Source organism: Rhinichthys klamathensis, unplaced genomic scaffold, assembly GCF_029890125.1.
Source record: "Rhinichthys klamathensis goyatoka isolate OS25496 unplaced genomic scaffold, OSU_Roscu_1.1 h1tg000170l_1, whole genome shotgun sequence".
In the NCBI taxonomy this organism is placed as follows: Eukaryota; Metazoa; Chordata; class Actinopteri; order Cypriniformes; family Leuciscidae; genus Rhinichthys; species Rhinichthys klamathensis.
This window is the reverse complement of record NW_026606701.1, coordinates 123,142-147,713: the sequence shown is the minus strand read 5'-3', so window position 1 is coordinate 147,713 and position 24,572 is coordinate 123,142. Positions and strand designations below refer to the sequence as shown.

The 24,572-nt window shown below is 37.0% G+C and overlaps 2 protein-coding genes across 7 annotated transcripts in view; one reads left to right on the top strand and one right to left on the bottom strand.

Moving 5' to 3' along the window:
- Nucleotides 1–24,572, top strand: part of fip1l1a (FIP1 like 1a (S. cerevisiae)) — an 83,658-nt gene that overhangs the window by 20,023 nt on the left and 39,063 nt on the right. The window contains exons 11-15 of one of the 2 annotated variants that reach the window (XM_056259803.1): nt 7,636–7,687; nt 12,936–12,997; nt 14,221–14,425; nt 18,761–18,907; nt 20,244–20,406. In XM_056259803.1, coding sequence (XP_056115778.1) covers nt 7,636–7,687; nt 12,936–12,997; nt 14,221–14,425; nt 18,761–18,907; nt 20,244–20,391 — 614 coding nt within the window. In that variant the 3' untranslated portion in view covers nt 20,392–20,406. Of the gene's footprint in view, nt 1–7,635; nt 7,688–12,935; nt 12,998–14,220; nt 14,426–18,760; nt 18,908–20,243; nt 20,752–24,572 lie in introns of those variants that run through there. The other variant, XM_056259802.1, reaches the window with a different exon arrangement.
- lnx1 (ligand of numb-protein X 1) overlaps nt 21,608–24,572 on the bottom strand; it is a 43,951-nt gene continuing 40,986 nt past the window's right edge. For all 5 annotated transcript variants that reach the window (XM_056259796.1, XM_056259795.1, XM_056259800.1 and 2 more), the window contains 2 exons: nt 23,140–23,298; nt 21,608–22,988 (listed from right to left, as the gene is read on the bottom strand). In XM_056259796.1, the coding sequence (XP_056115771.1) occupies nt 22,853–22,988; nt 23,140–23,298 (295 nt within the window). In that variant the 3' untranslated portion in view covers nt 21,608–22,852. The remainder of the gene's footprint in view (nt 22,989–23,139; nt 23,299–24,572) is intronic.

The window sequence follows — 24,572 nt, the reverse complement described above, 5'->3', positions numbered from 1 at the left end:
TTCCTAACGCGCAGGTGAACTGAATGATGAAATTTGAAGCCTTTAATGCATTTGCTTGGGGGCGTTTAGCTGTTTTCCATAGATGGCTTAACACATTATCTTGTGACAGGGTTCCCGCGGATCCTTAAAAAGTCTAAAAAAGTCTTAAATTAGATTTTTAAAATTTAAGGCCATAAAAAGTCTTAAAAAGTCTTATTTTTACTTATGAAAGGTCTTAAATTTTTGATGACACTTTGACTTAGACATATCTAAAAGCTTTCCAAATTAAAACCATCTAATTAGCGTACGTATTTTTATTTATTTATTATTCTATCTTTGTGGATTTGCTAGTTCACGTGACATTTCGCGTCACTCGCGAGTCGCGGCAGTCTCCTGCACGCGAGAGGAGAGAAGGAGAAGAAAGGTCGTAAATGTCAGTTCAGTTGTAAGTTCATTCTTTATGTGCGTATGGTGTGCGATGTGTATTGTCTTTTATGATATTGTAATCATTGTTTTAACAATGTACGAGGCACTGCGAGCTGACATCGCATTTGTCTCTCGTGCTTTCACTGCGTGATGTGTGCAGTGTAACTGTTATGTCCCCAAGTTAGTTTTTGTCTTATATTTATATCATATTATGTTCTTATATTAGAATATCACATCAGAAAGAGTGCCGTTTTCCCGTGCACAATTCCAATTGTGATATTTATGTTATACAACAGTTAAATTAACAATAAGTTAACATTGAGTTACTTTTTAGACACAATATTGTCAATATTGTTTGTTTTCCCTTTATTTCGCCGACTATAATTTCAAAATGAAACCGTAGCAGAGTCTCAATGCAACCGACAGCGATGATTTCTTGACTGAAATCCGCGTTTTGAACGAATCACTTGCTTCTTTCCCGAATGAATCAGCCATTTGAACGAATCGGTTGAATGAATGACTCCCTCAACTCACTTATTAAGACAGTGATTTGCCGCTGCGGTTTCATATTTAAAGTACCCTTTAAATAAAATGTTAAAATTAGAAATCATGTCATATTTAAATATTGAATATTGATTTAAAAATATATATCTCATAGCTTTATTTATGCAGTTGTAAATGGAGTGTAAATAAATTAATGCCACTTCTGATGCCGCTTCTGTCACCTCTGTACTGCAAAGATGGATTTTGATTGAATGATTTAATTTGACTGTAAAAGTGGTACTGTATGTTTATTATATAATTAAGTATTATTGTATAATTACTGTATAATTTAATTTGAATGATAGTATTTGACATTAAAGGTGATGCATAACCAGAGGTGGAAAGAGTAATAAAATATTCTACTCAAGTAAAAGTACTACTACTTCAATTAAATTTTACTTAAGTACAAGTAAAAGTACTGGTCTAAAAATCTACTCAAGTAAAAGTAAAAAGTAGCTCATTTAAAATTTACTCAGAGTAAAAGTTACTGAGTAACTTTTTTAACAGCGGGGGTGGTGTGGGGGAATCCCCCGTGTAGGGTTGTAATGGTATGAGATTTTCACAGTATGATAACGTCTCACAAAATATCACGGTTTACAGTATTAATCAATTAATACATAAATAAACTGTATTATTAAATTATGGGTATTATTATTATTATTATTTATTATTATTCTTTCAGTTAAAATGACAGTTAAATTAAAGGGTCACTTCAGGATTTAGCATTAAGCTTTGTATCAGTAGAAAACCTGTAGTATTTTCGAATTACCGAATTATGTCTAATCAATTAAATTTGATAATTGATAATGAATTAGATTAACAACTTATTTTTAACATTAATAATTTAATAAAATGTTTAAGAAAAATATTGTCCTATGAAATGTATTTTATTCAGAAAATTAATGTTTCTTTTTATGATTTAATCCAAATATATTATCAAAAACGGTTGTAATCAAATATAAATTTAAAATTGTGTCATTTTATTTTTTGGGGAAGCGCTGCAAAAACAGATTTACTAAATTAAACCATGGACAAAAAATATATTCCTTTAAATAATGTTTAAATAAAATGTATTATTATTGTTGTTATTATTATTATTTAGAGAAGTAGGCTACGTTCTATTGTATGCCTATAATAGTAATATATTTCTGTCCTAATTTCTCCTAGTAAAACCAAACTTTTATTTTGACGGGTTGTAGTGAAGACCAAAAGTGTAAAAAAAAGTGTTTCAAAGTGTATTTGACAATGGTTTATCTCAAATAAAATGATGAAAATGCTCATTAGGCGTTCTCTCAGAGCAGCTCTGGAAATGTTCATGTATTCATATCCTCAAATTGTTTGTGAGACTCTGAACGTCACGCGTACTTTAGTATGTAGTAGACAAAGCGGCGCAGCTCAGCAGAACAAATAGGGTTATATTTACATGCAGTATTTTGTGCTAAGCTTAAATATTCACAGAACATGTCGCGATTGGATTTATTGCACAGTTCTACTTTCCATGTATTCATCCATCCATTATTTTGCGTGTTTTACGTGACATGTGCGTTATGTAAATTTCATTTTCATGACTGGATTCCGGGGTTCCCTCTGCATCACGTAAATCGGGAAATACCTTTATCTGCAGGAGGGATGGTGTCCTATATCCTCCTTTTGCAGCCACTTTGCGTCCACATTTTTTGCAAATTGGATATCTATCCTCGAGGACAACCACGCTTTTTTTCTACAAAGTATTTTCATACTGGCCATAATTCGCTTGGCGCTTCGGTTTCAGCTTCAGCTGTGTCTGCGTCACCTTTTTTGCACGTTTGTTCTCCCGCCCTTCAATCAATGCAGTAGTTTCCGGAGTGTTTTTTTTTTTTATTTTATTTTTTTTTACTTAGTAACGGATATGATTTCAAATGTAGCGAAGTACAATACTTCAAAGAAAACATACTTAAGTAAAAGTAAAAGTACAGATTTTAAAAACTACTTAAAAAAGTAGAAGTACACTAAAAAACTACTCAATTACGTAACGCGAGTAAATGTAATTCGTTACTTTCCACCTCTGTGCATAACTCTAAATAAGTTTAGAAAAAATGTCCATATATAGGTGAAAATGCCCCTGAAAAAAATCAATTTAAGGTGGCAAATATTGCCCCTTAATTAAAATATTAATTTCTGTCACTGCTGTGAACTGACCACTGCATAGAATATGAAAAATATGAATATCTTCGTGAGTCAGCTGTCAACAACAGACCTAAACCAGCCATGGCACCAGCACAAAAACACAATCAGTAAAATATCATCTAATTATTATCAACAAAACGTTGAAAATATCAAGATATATTTTTGTCAATACTGCACAGCCCTAATGTACGGTATTAATTTTGATTTCTTCAGGTCTTAAAAAGGTCTTAAAAAGCCTTAAATTTGACTTTCAAAAGTGTGCAGGAACCCTGTTGTGAATAGCGCGCTCCGGGAGTAGGGGTGAACGAATTAAAGTGAATGAGCTCGTAATGAGCTCGACTGGAATCGCTCTATTTTCATACAGATTCCAGAAGCTGAGAATATTTGTTTTTAATATAAATGACTTCATTTAAAAGATGCGATCTCTAGCTTTATGCCCGTGGGTATGTTTGCCTGTTTGACTGAATTTTCGTGGAGTTACGCGTCATGTTCATTTTTCTTTATTTGGCAAAAAGCAAAACACTTTATTTTTATTGTGAGTATACAGAAAAAAAATAGAAACTGAACAGGATCGATTGATGTATAACACGAACATGAAAGATCAAAATTAACAGAGCAGTTTGAGTTTATTTTGCATTGCTAAAAAAAAAAACGTGCAAAACGCGCGGGCGCGTTTCTGGTCCCCAGAGGGTTAAAATAGTCCATGTGACTACAGTGGTTCAACCTTAATGTTATGAAGCAACGAGAATATTGTTTGTGGGCAAAAAAACTAAACAAAAATAATGACTTTATTCAACAATTTCTTCTCTTCTGTGTCAGTCTCTGACGCTGTTTACATAGTGGATGAACCACTGTTGCCCCACAGACTATTTTAACAATGTCTTTACTAACTTTCTGGGCCTTGAAAGTGGTGATTACATTGCAGTCTATGGAGGGACAGAAAGCTTTTTCTTAAAAAAATATCTTCATTTGTGTTCCGAAGATAAAAGAAGGTCTTGCTGGTTTGGAACAACGTGAGGATGAGTAATTAATTACAGAAATTTCATTTTTTGGGTGAACTAAACCTTTAATATGTTCTCTGTGTTAAAATATCACACACTAGGGCAGGGGTAGGCAAGTTCGGTCCTAGAGAGCCGCTGTCCTGCAGAATTTAGTTCCAACCCTAATCAAACACACCTGAACAAGCTAATCAATGTCTTCAGGATTACTAAGGCCCTGTCCACACGGACACGGGTATTTTTATAACCGTGATTTTTTTTACGCGGTTCGGCCGTTCGTCCACACGAAAACGCACTGAAACCGAACATTTTTGAAAACCCCTGCCAGGGTGAGGATTTTCAGAAACGCCGGTTACAGTGTTGTCGTGTAGACAGTGAAACCGGGGTTTTTGCCTTGCGACGTCAGAGTGTGCGCCGTTATCAGCTGTGTTTGACATCAGATTTGCGCTTCTGATTGGCCAACGTGGCTTTAGGTTTAAGGTTTATATCGCCGCCTGCTGGCGTGGCATGCTCTTGACCGCGCTTGATTGCGTGTTTTTACGTTTTCATGTAGACGGAGACCGAGCATGTGTGGACGGGATTTTTTTTTAAAACGCTGTAAGAAAAACTCCGGTTATAAAAATACCCGTGTCCGTGTGGACATGGCCTAAGGCTATAGGCAGGAGAGGTTTTTTTCAGTGTTGGAGCCAAACTCTGCAGGACAGCGGCTCTCTAGGACCGAACTTGCCTACCCCTGCACTAGGGCAATGCAGTGAAATGCCCCAAAATGATGTTTATGCTTCGGTTCAAGGTTAAAGTTCAGTGCTAAACCAGAAACACTGCAGCAGCTGTGCATGTATCATTTAACAGTAACTAAATATTGAGCGTGCATGCGTCTCTGTAGGGGTCTGACAACATGTGCGCTTGAGCTAGTGCGTCTATATCCAGGTGTGTGTAATTCTCTCCAGGTTTTCCTCTGCAGTGCAGGCTTGCTGGCTCTCAGCTTGGCTAACTTCCTGCTCAGATGCTGCTCCGCCTCACTTTCAACAGGAAGTCTATAGTTGAGCTCTCTTAACTCTTCTCCTCTTCTGCTTCAAAGACCCATCAGAAATCGCCTCCTGCCAAATATTACCACTCATCCTCCGGCCCACTCAGACCCCTTACTTAGACTAACCCACAATCACTTTTTTTTAGGACCAACTCATCCTTTTTAATACAGTCAAAATATCAAACTTCCTGGTCAGGCCCAGCCTTTGAAGTTCAGCCTTTAATCCAGAACGGGCCATTTTCATTTTATCAAAGAATAAGCCCACCTCCCCATCTTTAAGTTATAGGCCTCTCTTTCGGACTCGTTCCCCTTCCGGATATCGCTTATTACCGTTATGGCCACGCTGTTTATTTTGTGTTGCTAATGTGCTGTGTGCAGAGCCGCCGGCAGGGCACATAAATCGGGGGGCATTTATATTTCTACGGGGTGCCACGTTCAGCCGTGAGGTCTGGTTTGGGTGCGTGCATTTCGCATTTAGAGGGGGGAGGGTGCAGTAACGCTTTTGAGGGGTATGGCCCGCGAATGCACCCCCTTGGCGTCGGCCCAGGCTGTGTGCAGCTAAAAATAGCTCAGGGCGGGAAGAACGAAAAAGTGCCATGCCAGCACAATCGTGGCACTGGAAATGTGCTGAATGACCCAGCTGTGCTGAAAGAGAGAGAGGGGAAAAAGATGGAGAGAGCCAGTTGTTAGGAGAAGAATGTTTTGATTAAATGCCGGGGTTGTGGAGGAGTGAGAGCTTTTTTTTTTATTCAAATCCTAATTTTAATAACAGATTTGATAGGAGAGGATTTGTATTTTACATTTTTGTACTGATAGTCTAAATATTTTTGTCCAGAGTCTTTTAGAGGACATTAATGGTTGTAAATGTTCATAAAGTACCTATAAGGACTCTTTGTTCAATATTTTCATTAAAACGTCCACCAGCTCGGTGAAATAAATCAACGAAATAAATCAACGTAATAAATATGGAACAAAATAGACAAACGCATACTTGTGAAGAACTTTTTTTGTCACAATCATGTCAACTCTTGTCACTCAAAAAATGTAAAGAAATTTGTTTCATGCATTCATATGGTTATACATTACAGAATAACATTACATGTTATTACTAAGGCAATAGCTAACATGAACTAACAATAAACAGTACTTTACAGAATATATATATTGCAATTGTATAGTGAAATATTATTGCAATTTAATAAAACCGTTTTCTTTTTTAATATATATAAAAAAAAATCAATAATAATGAAAAGGTGATCAGTCACATGATCCTTCAGAAAACATTCTAATATGCTTACTTGCTGCTCGAAAAACATTTTTATTATTGATTCTTTGATGAATATAAAGTTCAAAAGAACACCATTTATTTGAAACGAAAATCTTTTGTAACGTTTAAAATTGTCTTTATTGTCACTTTTGAACAAAAAAATAATAATAATAACTGTCCCCAAACTTTTGAATGGGAGAGTACATATATATGTTTATAAATAGACTTTTAAATAAATACATTTATAAGAAAATGCATTATCTAATGTTAACAAATGTATTTGTTTATTATAAAATGTTACCATACCTTTGACTAGTTAATTTTGTGTAGCCTGTTTTGTCCTCATGCTCGAAATACACATGACAAACTCGTGTAGCATAGAGACATGTTTGTTTGGAGCATGTGCTAATGTGCACTAGCAGCAGATCTGTGATCTTACTGAACTATTTTGTAGCTTGCCACAGAACTCTGATATAAATTAGCATAGCATCCACAGGCATACTGGGGGAAAAAAGCAGTTTAGGGAATAGTTCACAAAGTACATGCTTTCTTCGAGGACTCGACTGAAGTTTCAAGGACAACACAGATGATTTGCGAGGCTCTGTGTGAGTGGACGCATGCGTTTGAGGGGATGCTGCGTTTCTGCCTCGTTCTGTGTTAACCAGAGCTGCATGATTTCTGTGTTCCTCAAATTACTGTTTTTCTTTCAGCCTTTTTCCAGTCATTTTTGTTGTTGTTGAAAACGGTCTTTTGGAGCTGGCTCCCATCAGGGGTCCGTGGAAAAACAAAAGGGGGATGGTGCCCAGATGTGCACGAATGTTTGCGAGTCTGTGGCTGAGTGTGATCAAAGCAGATAAGTGTGTCTCAGCCATGTGAGGGAGAATGTGTTTTTTGGGGTGCTGCGAAGGCCCATTTGTTTCACGCACACATTTAAAGGGTGGGGTGGGGGGTGGGCCACGGTTAGCAAGGGCAGTAAAAGTTGCAGGACGCTGCATTTGTTGAATTCTGCCTGGATGTGTCATAAACAGTGTTGAGTCATTTGAAGTCAAGACATCTGGACACACGCACGCACAGACACAAACATGCATTTGCTATACTAAATCAAATCATATTTTGGTGTTTGAAGAAGTATGTACTCCATGCACACTTATGATTTGTTTGTTTCTCCTTTTTTATGCTATTTCACCATATAATTTTTACATAATGTCTGTTTATGCCTGCCGTTTCAGGTTTCCCATTACCTCCCGGTGCCCCTCCACCTATGATACCAACATTAGATAGGTAAGTGTTTTTTTTTTTAAGTTTTTTTTTTTTTTTTCTATTAATGATTGATTGTTAAGCATTATAGCAGGGTTTGTGTATTATATATGGATCATGTGTGTGTATGTGTCCAGGTTGATCTCACATAGATACTGGAGAGAGAGACAGTGGAGATATAGCAGACAGAGAAAGCAAGAACATAGCAGGTCACTATACAAGCAAAAGAGGGAGAAAAAGAAAGACAGAGAAAGAATTGGAGAGACAAACAGGTAGAGCTTGTGAAAGAGACTTAATAATGTTGCATCGTTGCAGAACACCTGTGCCTTATTCAATAACCTCTAATAATCCAGTTTAACCAGTTAATATTCAGATGAAGTCATTAGTGGAGTGTCCATTTATACATTTTAAATTTATGACAAAATATGTTTTAAATTTATTAAATCAATAATGTATTACATAAATTGTAAACAAACAAAAAAATCCAAAATAATTATAAACGAATATGCTTTGCCTTTGGAGTGAATAAATAGTTTATGTGGTAGGAACCATGCACATAAATTAGGATGGGATAGAATGCTTTATTCACCTTTTTTTTTTTTACATTTTGTTTTTTAAATAGCTGTTTTGTATTTTCAGCCACATTACTCCAGTCTTGTCATGATCCTTCAGAAATCATTCTAATATGCTAATTTGCTGCTCAAGAAACATGTATCCTTGATGAATGAAAGTTTTTTTTTTTTTTTTTACTTTTAAAAAAAAAAATCCGACTGACCCCAAACTTTTGAATTCGCAACTTGGATAGTTATAGTCATTCCTATTGCCTTATTTTCATTGTTTATGAATTGTATGCTAAAAGAATCCAAACAGGACAGGCAAAGTAAATGCTGCTGCATGTGGGCACAATATTTTCTTTTAGCAGACTATTATACAGTATGTCAGATTGTAATTACCAAAAGGAAATATCACATAAGGAATAAAAAGATGCCCATGAGGTTAAAACAAGAAAGTAAAGCATGTTTAAATGTTATGGGACTCATGACAGAGATGATTGACTCTTCCTAAAGCTGTGATTGGCAGCCTTCATGGAGTTTATGGGACAGTAAAGCTAGGCTGCAACTACAAAAGCTTTTTTTTTCACTCTGTCAGAGTTGTTACTTCTGTCTCTGTTCCTGTCTGAAAGTATGTAGGGCACCTCATCAAAGTTTCACCCCAGACTTAGAAGAAGAGAAATCAAGACAAAAGCACTAAACTCCCATCTGCTTCAGTTAATCCACTGTGACTGTCTTTCTTCCATACACACAGAATTACTTATTCAGTTTGAACAGGCTCTTTCAGCTCATCTCTGTGCTTGGAAGATATCAAAAGTGTGTTTTAGGTTGTTAACTGTGTGTGTGTGTGTGTGTTCATGTTTATATTACATTGTGAGGACCAAATGACCCCACAAGTATAGTAAAACCTGAAATCACCTACATTGTGGGGACCAGCCAGCGGTCCCCATGAGGAAAACAGCGTATAAATCATACTAAGTAATGTTTTTTGAAAATGTAAAAATGCAGAAAGTTGTGTGTGATGGGTAGGTTTAGGGATAGGGGCAGTGTAAGGGGACAGAATATACAGTTTGTACAGTATAAAAAACATTGCGCCTATGGAGAGTCCCCACAAAGATGTGTGCGCCTGTTTGAGTGTGCGTGTGCGTGCGTCTCTTTGTACATGTACTTGTATGCCTCTCAGCTCTCTGAAGCCATTAACTTATCTTCTTAAAACTAAAATACGGTTAAAAAGCCATCCCTGACCCAGTCAAACGCCAAATAAGGCAGAGAGAGACACAGACAGGGTGGCCATGTTTGTGCCTCTGGCCTCCTGTTTACAGGCATCCATAACTCCCCATCCATCTATGCCTTATACTCTTCCTCCCTTTCTCCCTAAGACAAACAGCCAAGTCTCTGCCTATCTATCTCCCCCCTCACTTGCTTTATTTCTAGATTCACTCCCCTCACAGTTTGACAGGCATCACCATCTGCAGAACATTTGAGTGGTTCAGTGCCAATTGTTTTAAGGCTTCTGGGGAATCATGGCATTTCCTAAACAATAGGTATATATGACATATTTTGATAGTACACATACATACTGTATTTATTGCTAGGTTTATAAATACTTCTACGCTTGCCTTCTGTGGATATTTTTGTGATTTGTTTTAAAAATATATATTCAGATTTTGTTTTATATAATTATAGAAAATGTAATATTATTTTGTATATGATATTGGAAGTGTCATTCGTAAAATTACAGTTGTGAGCTTGATCCATCATTTTTTAGTAAGTTAAGTAAGTGACTGTTTAGTGGCAGTTTAAGAAGGAGGTTCTTTGCAGACATCAAAATAAAATAAAAACAAAAAAATCTAAATACACATTTTGCCACTGATAAGTGACATCTGTGCTTCCCCACTTTTGAAAGGCATTAGTGTGGGTTTTAAATGGATTTCTGCTTTGTTCACGTCTTCGTTAAGCATCAGCATGAGTCGTGTGGATTTATGCTCTGTTCATGTCTTTGTCGAGCTTGTAATGGCAAGTTTTATGAAAGCTCTGACTTCTCTCAATTGACCGTCATTTACAGTATGTCCTATCCACCGTATTTTTCATGTACAAATGGCGTGTACGTTTACAAATGGCATTCGTAAATTTAATGTGTCTGGCTTCTGGTGTCATCCGCTTCCAGTTATTTTTAGCTGTACAAAAAAGCTCATTATGCTGCTTGATATTGCAAACTGGTATTTCTTACCCTATTATTTTAATGTAGTGGCTTAATCATGAACACGCTGGTTTGAAGCACAAACAGTTTTACCATTTACTGCACTTTGTTATTCTTCTCGTTATTTCCCTTGCAGCTAATGAACCGGAAGTCTCGCACATTCACATAAAATAGCTTACTTCCGCGTTAAAAAACAAGGTGGATAGAAAGAACTAAAATGGCAGCAGACTCTCTACTTCTCTGTGCTAATTTTATCCTTTTTCACCCTCTTCTGACCCAACTCCCTCAATTTTTTTTCCATTTCCTGATCCTCAAGTTTGCTTTTTTCATTCTTTTTTCTGTTGTTTAAAGAATGGTTCTTCTCACGTCTCAGTTTCTCTGCCAAGTCCAAACATCCTTGGAGGAGTTTCCGTTCATCCGAACCCTGCCAGCCAACAACTGTATAATTCATGAATCACTTCCTCTCCTACCATCACTCCAAAAAACTCACTTTTCTTCTTTTCTCCTTTCTTTTCTGTCCTCTCTGTCACATGCATGCCTGTTTTTCACACATAAACATCACATGCTGGGAGAATATAGTAAATATAAAGGGTCCTTGTACAAAGCCCTGAGGGACACCCCTGGGGCCAGTTGCATAAACTTAGCCACTATGTTAAGACCGTGTCTTAAGAACCAGCAGTTAGACAAGAGATAATCAGTCTTACTTTTCCAATTCAAATTAGACCGATCTACCTTTTTATGTAACTGGCTTTAAAAAGTTAGGACCAGTTTTGAAGAGAAAAAAAAAATAGATGACAAACTTTTATGACTAGGCTAATCAGTTTATGCAACCGGCCACTAAAATAGGCCACAAGGTTCTCTGGGAGATTATTTTAAAAGCATATCACCTTTCCTTCTGCTTTAAATGTATCATGCCTTGGCTCTCCAGTCATCAAAAATAATCCACAGTCCATTTTTAGGAAGAGGCGATCATTTTATATTAAGTGCAGATTGCTTTCATCCTTGGGTTTGATTTAGATGTTTTGAGTCTTGGCATCCACATCCAGTATAGTTTCATTACTTGCCAGCAATCCCTCATCACATGTTGTGGAATATCATTAATAATTGTTTTAATGGTAACACTTTACAATAAGGTCTCATTTGTTAACATTAGTTAATGTATTAACTAACATGAACTAATAATGAGCAATATATTTGTTACAGTATTTATCAATCTTTGTTAATGTTAGTTAATAAAAATCCGGCTGTTCATTGTTTGTTCATGTTAGTTAGTGCATTAACTAATGTTAACAAATACAACATGTGATTTCCATAATATATTAGTAAATGTTGAAATTAACATTAACTAAGATTAATAAATGCTCTGTAGAAGTATTGATTATTATTCGTTCATGTTATCTAAAATAGTTAAGTAATGTTAACTAATGAAACCTTATTGTAAAGTGTTACCGTTTTAATAATTGTTGATATGCTTCCTTAGCAAAGAGATGTGGAGCAGCCTACTGCATGTTTGCGCAGCCATTAGTGTGAGGCCATCAGGGTCAAATTCTGCAGTGATTAGCTGTCTTAATGATCCAGGCGCTAATTAAAGCTTACCTCGGGGGTGAGATGAGACTGTAACTGCCAGATCATCTAACATCGATTATCATAAATTCCTCCTCTCATCTCCTTTTGTCTGTTCTGATGTGTATAGACAGAGCAACAATGAAAAACTGTAGCTGGCTGAATTTAAAAGGATTCGTAAGCGAGAGAAGAGAGGAAGTGGGATTCAGGAAGGGAGAAAGACAAAGAGAAAGAGAAACCAGAACAGCAGCATCTTTTCCAGAGATATTAATAGAATCTGTGCACCAACACCTGACCACAAGGAGTCCTGTTGGATGCGATTTCTCTCACACACACTCAACTTCTACTCCAGCATAGAACGCCCCGGAAGCAGGGCGGGCAGTCAGGGTTTTTATGGCAATGGCTTGTTTGCCTGAGCTGTATCTGCTCACATAATCACACACAGTCACACACTGCTGGCATGTTACCGGGGCGCATGCTGCACTTTGAGTTAATGCCAGTAACATCAAACAATGAGGAAATTGAGCTCTGAAACAGAGGAAAGTCTTTTGATCATAGAGAAAAGTTCTGTCTGCCCCTTTATTCTCTTACTTTTTGCATATTTTGTTGGTATGCTCTATTTATTCCTTTTTCTTTGTTGTTAGTTAAAAGCAATAGGGTCTTGTCTGCTCCGGGTGCTGTAAGAGCAAATAATTTTTTAATTAAATGTTTTTTTTTAATCTTTAACACTCCTTCGTTTTTGTTTATAAGGGTCCTTTGGCAAAGTCAATCACATTGCATGTAACAGCACCGTTTTTTCCTGACAGAGAAAGATTCAAATTAGTGTGTATGTGCATCCAAATGGTTTTAAGAAAAAAAAAAATGTTTAAAATATTTCAAATAAAACAAATAAGAAAAATGCAAAATAGTGGATTTTTGAGCCACACTTTTGTCACTGACGTTATCTTTCTCATCACAGTAGTGGACGTTTGGCAGGAGGCTATGATCGACGCTCAGCTCCACCTTACCCTTTTACTGCAGGTATGAATATTGAAAGTCTATGAAAGATATGCACTACACCTGCAATGAGTAATGTGTATTTTGTTGAATGATTGTTCTAAGAACTTCATCACCTTTGGTTCTATGCCAGTTCTAACCTAATAATCATCATTTTTATATAGTAATGTGATTCAAAGTTTAGGCCCTGAAAATAAATTTGGGACATATGGGAAATGAAATATACTCGCTAATGGAACATTGTGAGTTTTCATTGGCACCTACATTTTCTGTGTGGGAGGGAAAGGAAACCTTTTAATGTTTTTGTGTGTGTTTTTTTAAGTCTGTGTTTGAGGAACATTTCCTTGTGGATTTTCCAAAGTCTTGTAGCGAATAGTGGGAAATTATTTAATTTGGAACCTGCATTTGGACCGTCTTAATTGGAGCATCAAACACCCTGCCTGGACAATCAAAATAGCGAAAAGAAGAGTTTCTGCACAGATGGCCACAACAGCCACAAATGTCACAGAGCTTATTTCTACATGTGAGGACGCGTAGGGAGGGGGGAGGGGGGAGGGGTGGCGACAACAGAGTGTAGAACTGCATACAAAGCGTTAATATACTCAACACTCTCTCATCACCACACACACACACACACCCAGGTCCTGTACAACTGTGGAGGGATACGTTTCCAGCCACTGAGCATAGAAATGCACTGCAAGCATTTCCACTGCAGTCCAGCACGCATCATTATTGTTGGCAGAGGTTAACAAGGACATACATACACAGAAAAATGAGCATGTCAGAAAATCTGTGGCCTTGTTAACCTCTGCGTGTTGTAATGATTTGGGCGTACTCAAGAGACCAAAGCCGTTATTGTCACTGTGAGCTTTCAGTGATTGTCGTATGCGTGTTTGTGTGTGAAAGAGAGACAGAGAGAAAGCAATAGCTTTGCTTGTTATATAGCAAGCTGTTATCCTGCCATCTGTCTCAAATGTGTTGTTTAAATATGCAGCAAAAATGTGCTGCATAAAACTGTCATACCTTTTTGACAGATTTGAGCTAGATTTGAACTAGCTAGATTGTGTGATATTGTAAAATGTCAGATCAGAGTCCAGATTGATTCTTTTTTTGATAACTTTGATGTTTAATATCACTACTGTGCTTATATTACATTATATTAATCATATTATATTATATATTTCAATCAATACATATCGTATATTTGTATCGGCTTCTTAAATAATTTCATGTTTTCTTTTTTCCAGGTGTGTACTCACCTGTAATGGGCATGGCTTCCTGGCCAGGTGTAATAGAAAGTGACAAGGCGTGGGAAGACTACTCCCGTCATAACAAAGAAAGGGTGAGAGAGAAAACCAGAGAAAGAGGGCACAAGACAGAGCGAGAGCGTGAGAAAGAGCGGTACAGAGAAACAGATCGAGAACACAGTCCATCCTCCCAAGACCACAGAAGGTAAGACAGCCAATCAACAGTCTGAATATAGCAAGGTTAATTGGATATTTAATTGGAACTGTTTGTAAGATCTGTGAAATTTCTTGACCAGTGCAGTTTTCTTTCGTGTCAATGCATTTCTTATTGAAACAAAAGAATTACTACTTGCTTAGCAGGTGAGGTGATTTGGGGGGAGGGTCATTCTCATTCTAGAGAGCATTTGATTGGATAAAAATCTGTGTAGTGCAAGTTGAGTCATCAATATTATTGGTTCGTTCTCCCAAAAGAGAAAGACTGTACATATTATCTTCATTTTTATCAATGTTTAGGAGTACTGGGATATAGATGACCTTTTTTCATAGACATCTGTTTGTTGTTTGTTTGTTTGTTTGCTTTAATTTAGGGAATGAAAGTTCCAGCCATGGATCAGTTGGTACAGATCTAGTCCACATTGCACTTAAAGGGATAGATCACCCACAAATGGAAATTCTGTCATCATTTTACTCAACCTCATCGTTCTAAACTGTATGATCAAAAAAATAAAAAATAAATGTTGTCCATACAGTGGAAGTCAATGGCATGAGGTTGAATAAATAATGACAGAATGCTCTTTTTTTGGGTGAACTATCCCTTCCCTTTATCCAAAATTCATTAATCATCATCAATTATTTAACCCCAGTAATACTTCAATTTCTCTGTGAAACAGAGAAAGTTGAGTCTCAGCTTGTAACAAGGAAACCAACATATTCCTCAAATGTATTGCTTTTGTGCTGAAAAAAAGTCCGAGTTTGGAAAGAATTTTCATTTTTTGGTGATCCATATTTAGTTTTCTTTGACCTCACACATTTCTGCTCCGAGTCTGTGCTGTGGTGGCAGTATATTCAGTGTGAGGTCGCATGAGGAGACAGCTGAGATTAAAACAGGCCAGTAGAACAGCTGGGAAGCACACCGGTCTGTCACACTTACGAAGGCAGCATGCTCTCTCTCTTTTAGATTATCTTTCTCTTTCTCTCGTTTCCAGGTTCTTTCATGCACACACATAAAAACCACACTCTTCTTTACTTTGTCAGATGTTAAAGTTAATACCTTATGTTAAAGTGTTTTTGTGTGTGATCGAGACAGATCACACACAGAAAGAACCTGAGTGACCAAATCTCAATATCTGGATGGGTATATCCTCTCTAGTGCCTTAAGGGTTGCTTTTTAATCAAAAAGTATGACAACGTGCTAAATAAAATGTCTGCCAAATCTCAGCATGAGTCATCTGACTCACTGCTGGGCCTGTGCGAGCCGAGGACACACACACACACACACACACACACACACACGCTTTTGGCCTGGTACCACGTAAACTAGGACTGAAGTTGTCACACGCAGCCGCCCATGCCAAGGCTTTGAGGGTATGTTAGCAGCTTAGCGCCTGTGCCGTTTCTCTGAGAGAGCAGAGAACCTACTGAGTTACATATTCATTCAGCTCTCAGATCCTCTCTCTCATATATACACTGACAAATCTGTGTCTTCTCTATCACTGTTTTACACAACATCCACTCAGAAGCTGCACAATCGATCTCTGTCTGCCACACGCTGAGTGAATGACAACACTCTGTTCACCATACACAACCTCTCTCGCTTTAGCACATGCTGAGAGAACTTTACATCTAAGATCCTGTTTACGGCTGGAATTTAATATCCATTTCGAGGGATTCGATCATGAGCTGTAAATACTGGTTTTAATGGGGTTCAAAATATTTGTTGGTCCAATCACTTGCATTTGCAGTTGCATTCAGAGATACTCAGAAACACATTTGACACATTTCATGTCCAGTGTAAACACTCTTTCATGTTGTGTCCTGGACAGCAGTGACAATTTAGAAAAATACTATTTTATAAAAAAAAATTGCATATACAGACTTTGCAGGATATTTTAGTGTGACGTATAAAGTAATGCAAATTTGAAATGAATTTGAATTTCAATAAAATTAAATGAATGAATGTAAATAATATAAAGTTCTTTTTTAAAGTTAATTTAATACATGTATGAGACACAAATAACAATATGCTTGAAACCACATTTGTGACAAATTAAAATAAGCTTTAATGAATGTATGTATGTATGCAGGCTTTGTGATCATTACTATCTGTCCAAAAATATACTACATTTCAATAAATCTAATCAATTTGGGATGGTTTTTAATGTTTTAAAATGAAGTCTCTTATGTTCACCAAGGCTACATTTATTTGATCAAAAAATACGGTGAAAACAGTAGATTTTACATTAGATATTTAAAATAACTATATTTCACAATATTAGTGTAATTTATTCCTCTGATGGCAAAGCTGAATTTTCAGCATCATTACTCCAGTCTTCAGTCACATGATCATTCAGAAATCATTCTCATATGCTCAAGAAACATTTCTTTTTTGTGTTATTTATGTGAAAATATATTGTTTGCTTGCTACTAAGTGGCTCGAATTAAATCGTTACAAATTAAAAAAGTCACATACAGTACCTGGCAAAACTGGGCACATCCAGTGATTTATTTATTTATTTATTTTTTCATAGTACATGTAATACTACCTTTTAAACATAATTAATTTGTCTTGCCTGATCACTCATGATCAGATCTTCCAAGATGAATGTTACCAGGTGTAAACATGGCCAAACTTAAAAGCAAAATCAGCATTCAAACAATCTGCCACACAACCTTTTCCTTCTTTTCTCACTTTGCTCTATCTCTCACTCACTCTCTCTCTCTTTAATCTGGCTGGTAATGCTCTTAGCAACTGGTTGGACATTTGGTGAACACTTGTCCCCTAGATATGATCTCATTCCTGTGGCTCACAGAGAGGACTGGCCTGTCTTCAGTCCAGCTGGCACGACACCTACACACACTCACACAGACACCCACATCATGTCTTACTCATTGTGCCTTTATACATTTATAAGTCCCAGAGGGCCATGAATATTGTTCAAATCTGTTTTAATAGCATGAAGAACAATTTGCAACAGCATGCGACACACCAACACGGATTCATGTGGGGCTTTCAGCAATGGTTGCTAACAATTACATCATTTGATTAACATTGAGAAATACACAGAAAGGAAACATATTTACATATTTGTTACTTAAATGGAGAGTTCACTCAAAATGTATTGTAGAAGTAGGATTTTTATTTTTGTGTGAACTGTGCCTTTAAAAACATAAAAACATTTGGCTGTCAGTATGCCTCACACTGACCACTGCCACCACAAAGTCTTTTGTCCCCTGTCATCCGATTAGTGTTTCCAAGACTAATCTATTGCACGTCACCTGAGGGCCGGAGCTTTTAGCTGACTGCTAATTACTGACGGAGGGTCATGTTATTGAGTTTGTCTCTTTTCTGTGCAAATGTGCACCGAAAGAGAGAACGTGGTTAATGTGCACTTAGAGGCTTTCATTAGGATACGTCATAATGGCTGCAAATTGAGCCATTTCAGAGAGATGCGGTGTGTTTGCGTGACAGTGACCCTGTAAACATTTAGAAGAATATTAATATATTTGAATTTAATCATTCTGATTCTGTGTGTGTTAAGAGTGTTGGGGAAGCTACTTTAAAACTGTAAGCACTTTCATTGGAATATGATATACTTGAAGATAAATCTAACAAGTGTAACATTTTAACATGTATTAAGTAAGTGTTTAAATGTTACTGGAGCTAAAACGAAGAAGGTTCCATTAGCCTTAAGTCCCTTTTACACCAAGGACGATAACTTTATGAAGTTTTGAGAAAATCAGAAAATAGCAACGTCTACACCTCAGATATAATGAGACCAACACAGGAACATTAGAATCTCTTTCAGAATGATTTTTTTTCAGCCAAGCAGAATCCACCTGACTTTGAAGAGCTTGAGCTTGGCCACACAACTGCAGCACACACTTAAACAATAAAAGAATGTTATTGTCTGTTGGTGTGGACGACAAAATAGTTATCATTATAGTCATCTTTCCTACTTTCCATAGTTTTTGTACATATCATATTAATGCATGCTATTGTTGAGGACATTAAATTATTGATTGAATAGATTAAATTATTGTGCAAAGTTGCTAAAATGCAGCGTAATAGTTGGCACGAGCGAGCATTAGCTTAGCACCATTAGCTTAGCAAAATGCAAAAGTCAAACTGTGTTGATAACAATTGCCAGTTTGCAGTTGCTGCTTATGTTGTGCATTTCAAATGGTCACTTATGAGGTTCCTTGATGGTTAATAGGCAGCTACCTTGGTATGTAGTAGGTAGTGAGGCATCTTGCTAGGTTTTAGAACAGATCTGATGTGCTGTGTTGTTTTGCCTCATTGTGCTTGAATATGTGTGTGCAGTGAGGAGGAGCGTGCATCTCGACACAGGGATCACAGTCATCACGGGAGCGAGAGGTACAGGGAAAGCTCGGGAAGAGAAGGAGAGAGGGACAGACATCGAGAACGAAGACACAGAGAAAGGAATGAACAACACAGATCCTCACGCAGGTAATGCACAGGGTCAGAAATTCACCATGGTGCAGGACAGTAAAAGACAAAATACTGTATATACCAAAGGTGACTAAAATGTTTCCCCGGCCTAGATGTTTCAGATGTGGGGGCAAAAAATCTCCCTGCACTGAACTCCTTTGTTTGTTTGTTTTTAATCTGTAACATTTGATATATTTTTCATAACATTCTCCTATCTAGTAATGCGTTTAATTCCTCTACTGACTCCATAGTGACCTGTGGCTGTCAAATATTGCTGAATATGTAGCTAACATGAAGTGCTTTTCATGGAAAAACAAGCAAAAACAAACTAAATCAGCTCTGACAACACTTATTGTTAAGAAGTCATTCCCAACAACATAAATCAGTGATTAGATCAAAATCTGCTGTGACAGTAGACAGTAAAAAGCTGTAAAATCCGATGTATTCTGACAAAGCATTTCTGTATAATGACATGTTGTGCATTATGTAGAGCAGGGGTATTCAATAAAATTTCCAAGAGGTCCAATCTCTATGTTTCCTTCCCAGCTGAGGTCCGGGCAATACTTTTTTGAAATAGTTATTCATTTCCATTGAGACAGCCGTAGTACTTTGTAAAAGAAAAGAAAAAAAGCTAAACACTCAAAATAGTCATCAAAGATGAGAATCTTGGGCCCAGAGAGCCAAAACAGTGATGTCTAAGAATTTTTACCAAAATTTTACCGGGAAAAAGTAAATAATTATCCCAACTGGATATAAATAAAAAAAGGTTAAGATGTTTTAACGGGCTATTTTTTTTACAGTGCTTAGCATTAGTGAACACACCCATGCTAAAGTTGACTAAAAAGAGGAATAAAAATCTTTTGGAAATCGGACACCAATTTTCTTTGTGAATGAATAATGTATCGTAAATAAATAAATATTCTTCCTTAAAATACAGGGGGCATAAGTCAGGAGACCCCTATGTTGAATTCCCATAGAGGAAGGCAGATTTTTATTTTTAAAGGCCAGTTATTTCATGGGCCTTTGGAATTAAAATAGCCCCGCATCATCACATACCCTTCACCATACCTAGAGATTGGCATGGGGTACTTTCCATAAGATCATCTCTCAATGCAAATCAAACCAGCTATTAGGCTAACTGAAATAAAACCATGCCAATGGTTAACACCACAACAAATGTACAGTATGTTCACATGCTATTACAGCCCCACATCATGCAGAATAACACACACACACACACACACACAAAAAGGCCTACAAAAGTGATATTCATTAGAGGGGGCAAACCATCTTATATAACCATTATATATTTATAGATCATGTGACCTTCTTCTCTCTCTCTCTCTCTCATTAGTGGCAACAGTAGGAGGCGTCATGATAGTGATGACGCAGATAGCCACAGGAGACACAGGCACAAACGCTCCAGACACAACCGAGGAAGCCTTGAGCCCAGCGAGGAGTGCATTGCGGACCAGGAGAACCCGTCAGAGGCCACAGAATAACTCCCTGGCCAGCTGGTGAGCCCGTTTGTTGACCAATAGGAGGTCTTTCGTGAAAGATCATTAGTTTCGTCAAAGCCTGAGTGACCAACTGTGAATAGATTTTGATTAATCATATGCCAAACACTTGGTAAACCAATTTATGTTACAGTTTTAGCAATTTAACATTTAATTTCTTGAAAATTTAATTTATAAAAAGTAAAAAGTGGTCCAAAGGGTACACTATTTTTTAATTTACAAATGTATTTATTCATTATTTAAAATGACTTCTTATTGTTTTGATGATACAAAATGGTATTTTTGTTGTGCCAAATGTTAATTTTGTTGAAGAAAATCATTATAAACATGATCAAGAAACGTAAATGTGTGTGAACCATGATTTTAGCGTGGAGAACGCCAGCAGATGTACTGACCTTCAGTCAAGGTCAGTCGGTACATTCACATTTAATTCACATCGTTCAAAATTTTGGGTCCGTAAGATATTTTTTCTTTCTTTAAAGAAATATTTTGTATTATAAATGTCTTTACTTTTTAAATAAATGGTGTTCTTTTAAAACTTTCTATTCATCAAAGAATCCTGAAAAAAATTTATCGTGGTTTCCACAAAAATATTAGCCAACACAACTGACACATTGATAATGTAAGAAATGTTTCTTGAGCAGCAAATCAGCATATTAGAATGATTTCTGACTGATCATGTGACACCGAAGACTTCAATTCAGCTTTGCCATCACTGAAATGAATGACATTCTTACATATATATTTAAATAGAAAACAGTTATTTTAAATTGTAATACTATTTTACAGTATTACTGTTTTCACTGTATTGTTGATCAAATAAATGCATCCTTGGTGAACAAGACTATTCTTTCAAGAACGTTTAAAAATCTTACCAACCCCAAACTTTTGAACATTAGTATTTACACACACACACACACACACACATTTCATGTTTTATGGGGACTGTCCAAAGACATAATGATTTGTATACTGTACATACTGTATATTCAATTCCCTAAACACAACCTTCATAGAAAACTTTCTGCATTTTTACATAATAAAAAAAAAAACATAATTTAGTATGATTTATAAGCTCTTTTCCTCACGGGGACCAAAAAATGTCACTGACAAATAACATAAAACCCCCATGACGTAGCGTTTACCAGGAACACACACATACACACACAGTGCACACTAAGAATTCCCCCAGTAACACAAGTCTCCTTGTAGAATGACTTTATTGATCATTGAAACAAAGGAACCAACAGATACAATATACTGCACAAGCCAAAGCATGAGATGCCAGAGCACACACACCTTACCCCACAATGACACCTACACACACACTCATACACACACTCACACAGTGAGCCTTTCACACACCACTCTCTCCTGTCCTTTCTCCTCCAAAGTAAACAAAAAAGTCAGCAAGGCCGCCTAAATCTCACATTGTCATTATAAGCATTATAAGTTATCATCCATTTTTAAAATAGACTATTAACATTTGCTTTTCTTTTTTCAGTTGCTATTCTTTTTTTGTATTACTCACTATAGTTTATTTTCATATGCAACAGCATCTGAAACGTACCAACATAGATAGAACTACTTGGCAAATGTGTCTCCATGCCGCCGGATGGAGAGAACGAACCACTGTCAGAACGAACGAAATGAAGCCGATATCCGAAAGCCGTAGAAACAGAGAGAGAAATAAACCAAAGGTAATATTAGTCATTGTACAAGTGCTTGAATCTGTTTCGTTATCATCTTTTCAGACATCGACGTTTATAGTAAAGAATGTGCGTCCACTTCGATGCATTTTCTAACATGTAAAACTAATGGAATTGGCAATGTGTGTCCCCCGCCCAAACCCTACTTATCCCAGTATCCCTTTCACCTCGCATCCGAAGGAAACCCCTCTCATGTGCAGCATCTTGAACGTCCTCTACGAACAACATTAGAGTGACACAATCTGACTACATAGAGCACAGTGCCAAAAATGTTTATACATCCGTTTCCGACTCCTCCGTGCTCCTCATTGCATCCTGAATTTGTTTTTAGACCCTCCCATGTCCTTTAGTACTGATTAAGAGCTCCGCCTTCTATCTATAACCAACATGATGCTCCTCTCATGCACAAATGTCATATTTATGCCTTGCCGATCGACAAAAGGGCAATTGTGAAAGCGCCTCCTGGTTTTGGAGTCTGACGAACGTGCTTCTTAGTGGGTGGAGTTATGTCGTTGGCTCCGCCTTCAGGTTTAGAGTCTTAGCTCCTACTACCTGGATGAGGTCCATGTGTCATTTCCTGCTCCTGGAGGGGCAGTCCGTGTCATAAGCCCCACCTTTTAAGGAAGTCTCGGATTCTAAAATCCACCGTTTTTGTTGTCATTAAAAGGTCTGTAGTGTAAGCTCCACCCCCTAGTGCGGGGTCAGTGTAATAAGCCCCTCCCCCATGCAGAGTAGTCCTATAGCAGGCTGCCAGGCCAAGAAACAATGGTGAGAGTGATCCGACCCCTCAGCTCCTTGAGTAGGCGGACTAGAGCCGTGTGTGTCATTCCCCAGGTACTCTTGGCGTTCACCTCCAGCAGGATGTCCCCACAGCTAATAAGGAAAAAAGAATATTGGAGTCATGACAAGAATGAGGGTAAAGGAAAAAAATAGCATTTAATAAATTGTACTGGGAATAATAGTTTTTCGACATAAAGCATGGTTTCCGTCAAAAGCAGACACTAGATATTCCAGGTGACCGTACCGTATCCTCCCATCGTTGTATGCCGGTGTGCCCTCTACGATAGAGCGTATGAAGAAGGACTGGTTACAGTTGAGTTCTTCTTGTCCACCCACAATACTAAAACCCAGACTGCCAGACGTGCTCCTGCGGAGGACAATGTCTTTACAGCAGTATAGATGCCTGGAATGGACAGGAAATTCAAGGTTAATTGTATTGTCATTCAGCAGTTATACAAAGGACAAAGCGTATAATGCAAGAACACTTAAAGGGATAGTTCACCAAGACAGGAAATGATGCATCTCTTTTTAAATGGTAACTGACTGGTATTGTCATGTTCTATTGGAACAACATGAGTGAGTAAAAACTGATAGAATTTCTGGTAACACTTTACTATAAGGTTTAATTTGTTAACATTAGCTAAAGCATTAGGTATTATGAACATTACTTTTACAGCATTTAATAATGTTGGTTAATGTTAATTTCTACATGCATATACAATACTAATTAGGGGTGTAACAATATATTGTCAATATCAAGAAAATATCGCAATACAAAAATGCAACAATATGTATCATCTATATTGACAATCTGTATTGTGTATAGTTCAGTATAGTTGTGTATAGTATAAAATCCATCTTTTCAGAGTGTCAGTATTAAACTACTATATATAATGTTGAATATAATGTATAATAATGCAATGGGGGGATATTTGTGTGGCCTACATTATCAGTGTGCAAGCATATTCGTCTAAAATAATTCTGTTTTCAGCTTCAGAATCATGAATATTTGTATTCTGGTGTCACTATTGTCCTGTGCATTGGGTTACCAGCACCAAGTCCAAGCCTATTTATTCCACCCCCAATGTAATACCAAATTTAGCATTTGAATCAACAGTTAATTTTTTGTTAACCTTTTACCATACGTCTTGGAGTATAGCAATAATATTGTATTGTGAGTTCAGTATCGTGATATGTATCGAATCGTGTCATGAGGTTATCGTTACAGCCCTAGTATTAATGCATTTTAAACATTTCAAGTTGTATAAATTAGACAGGACATGTAGACACAGAAACAGACACAGAGAAGAGAGCGGGAAACAGGAACAGGAAAGGACCTCAAGTTACCCAGAATGCTATATGTAAATTATAATTTGCTTATGAACTTATGTTAACAAATTGAACCTTATTTTACAGAATTATAATTTGTGGGTAAACTATTCATTTAAGGGAGATGCATAGGGGTGCATTTCAGGAGCCATTACGTTGTGGTTAAAAGATACATTTACAATAAATAAAAGGTTCAGATGGAGCTTATCTAAGGGAAATAAGTGAGTTTCAAATGGCAAGCAACACTGAAAGTCTCGATTTGTATTCCAACACTGGCAATCCTAGGAAAAATGCTACTGTTGTGGATATTTACAATATCGAAGGCTAGATATCGACCATGTCTGACAG